Source organism: Lucilia cuprina, chromosome 2 (genome assembly GCF_022045245.1).
Source record: "Lucilia cuprina isolate Lc7/37 chromosome 2, ASM2204524v1, whole genome shotgun sequence".
NCBI lineage: Eukaryota > Metazoa > Arthropoda > Insecta > Diptera > Calliphoridae > Lucilia > Lucilia cuprina.
This window is the reverse complement of record NC_060950.1, coordinates 16470134-16472172: the sequence shown is the minus strand read 5'-3', so window position 1 is coordinate 16472172 and position 2039 is coordinate 16470134. Positions and strand designations below refer to the sequence as shown.

The 2039-nt window shown below is 26.1% G+C and overlaps 1 protein-coding gene across 3 annotated transcripts in view; it reads right to left on the bottom strand.

Annotated features, from left to right (window-relative positions):
- Positions 1-1741, bottom strand: part of LOC111683139 — a 9002-nt gene extending 7261 nt beyond the window's left edge. For 2 of the 3 annotated variants that reach the window (XM_046954115.1, XM_046954119.1), the window contains exon 1: positions 1192-1741. In XM_046954115.1, the coding sequence (XP_046810071.1) occupies positions 1466-1594 (129 nt within the window). In that variant the 5' untranslated portion in view covers positions 1595-1741 and the 3' untranslated portion in view covers positions 1192-1465. The remainder of the gene's footprint in view (positions 1-1191) is intronic. The other variant, XM_046954125.1, reaches the window with a different exon arrangement.
- Positions 1742-2039: the final 298 nt, after the last annotated feature.

The following is a 2039-nucleotide window of genomic DNA, read 5'->3' as shown; positions in this document are numbered from 1 at the left end:
TGAACTAGAACTGAACTAGAACTGAACTAGAACTGAACTAGAACTGAACTAGAACTGAACTAGAACTGAACTAGAACTGAACTGAACTAGAACTGAACTAGGACTGAATTAGAACTAAACTAACGTAACTTGAACTGAAAAATGTAAAAAGACTAGTGTGTCCGTAAAGATTTTAATTCTCTTAAAAATAGGATTTAATAATAGTTTTGATTTGCTAAATCTTTATTTATTTTATCATGTTACCACAATTTAACGTAAAATAATTCAATATTTTACCCCCGCCTTTTTATTTAAACCTTTCTGTGTATGTGTTGTTACTGTTATATTAAGTCCTTAATTACAATAACAAAATAGTACTACGAAAACCATATGATTTTTGTTTTCATTTGGTAACACAAACAATGTGCTTTTTTTTTGTATGTTGACATTTTATTGTAATTTATTTACTTGTGATAACTTTGCAGATAGAGCAGAACAAATGCTCTATGTTTGTTCTCCGTTTATATTTCTCTTTAAATGTCAAACAACAGACATGCGCTTTTAAAAAGCCGTTATATGTAAAAGCTTTTCTAAATTTACAACATGTCATTATTGTCATGTCATTTTTAACGTATACTTTTGTTTTCTTATATTTTTATCATTTCTTAATAATCGAATTTTTTTTTTAAGTGATGATAATACTTTGCTTTGAAAAGGGTTTTATAAATCTAAACAGGAAAACTTAATCTAACAAAATGGCTGAAATCATAAAAGGAAAATTAATTTCAATATAAAGGAATTTTAAAGGACATATAACGTTTTGTTTTATATTTACATAGGTTCCATTTCTAAACACTTTCTTAATGTTTTAATTTACAAACTAACTTATACAATTTCATTATATAATAACTAAAATTAATAACAAACATTTTTGGCTCCAGAACTACTGATATTTATAAATAGTTTTTAGTAGTCAACTGCAATACAACCTTTCCACTATCACATTACACTACTGCTACCACTGGGGGCAGCACCTTCGTAAAAGGAACCCCATCTTTATCGTCGTAATGTATGTATATTTTATTTGGTTTTTTAATTTTACACCCCCACATTTAATATATAGAAAATGAAAAATGTTACCAAATCACCTTATACCTAAAGGGAGCTATGAAAAATATTGCAACACACATTCGAACGAAAAGAAAATTTTACCTTTTCCATTTGCAATAAAAATTATGTAAAATATTTCTTGAGTAACCTTTAAAATTCAGCCATATTTTTAACGTCTTTTATTTTATTTTTAATTTTTCTTTAATATTATTTAGTAATTTTTACACTTTTCACAGTATCTTTTTTTTCTTCCATAAATTTTACACAATTTTCTTCTACTTTTCTACTATAAGCTTTATTTTATAGGGATTTTTTTGTATATTAATTTATACATATATTTTTTTATAATTTAATTTAATTTTAATAACAATTTTGTTTAAAGTGATCTTTTAAGCACATTTGCATTTTGCATTAAACTTGCTGTTTTCATAAAAACAGCAAATAATTTTATATTATTTTTATGAAAATTTATTAATATATTTTCATAAAATTTACGCGCTGCCATTTCTTGCTAAAGACGTCTTTAACGATGACTGAATTTTTCTGTACTGATTGAAAATTTTTCTTTAGAGAATCTAATAGCTGCATAACCTGGTCAAACCTTTTGGAGGAGGAATTCTTTGCAGATGTTTTTCTATAATAACAATTTTAAGGATATAAAGCTTTATTATTAGGATAATAAAGTTTGATAAAGCTTTTAGGTGTTTTTCATGTGAACAGCTTTTAAAACGTTACTTTTTTTCAAAAGTAAAACTAATAAGGCATTAAACTCAACTAGGAATGAAAGAGCAGAAATAAAACTGAACTTGGACATGAACTAAACTGAAATAGAACTGTACTAAAACTAAACCTGAACTAGAACTGAACTAGAACTGAACTAGAACTGAACTAGAACTGAACTAGAACTGAACTAGAACTGAACTAGAACTGAACTAGAACTGAACTAGAAC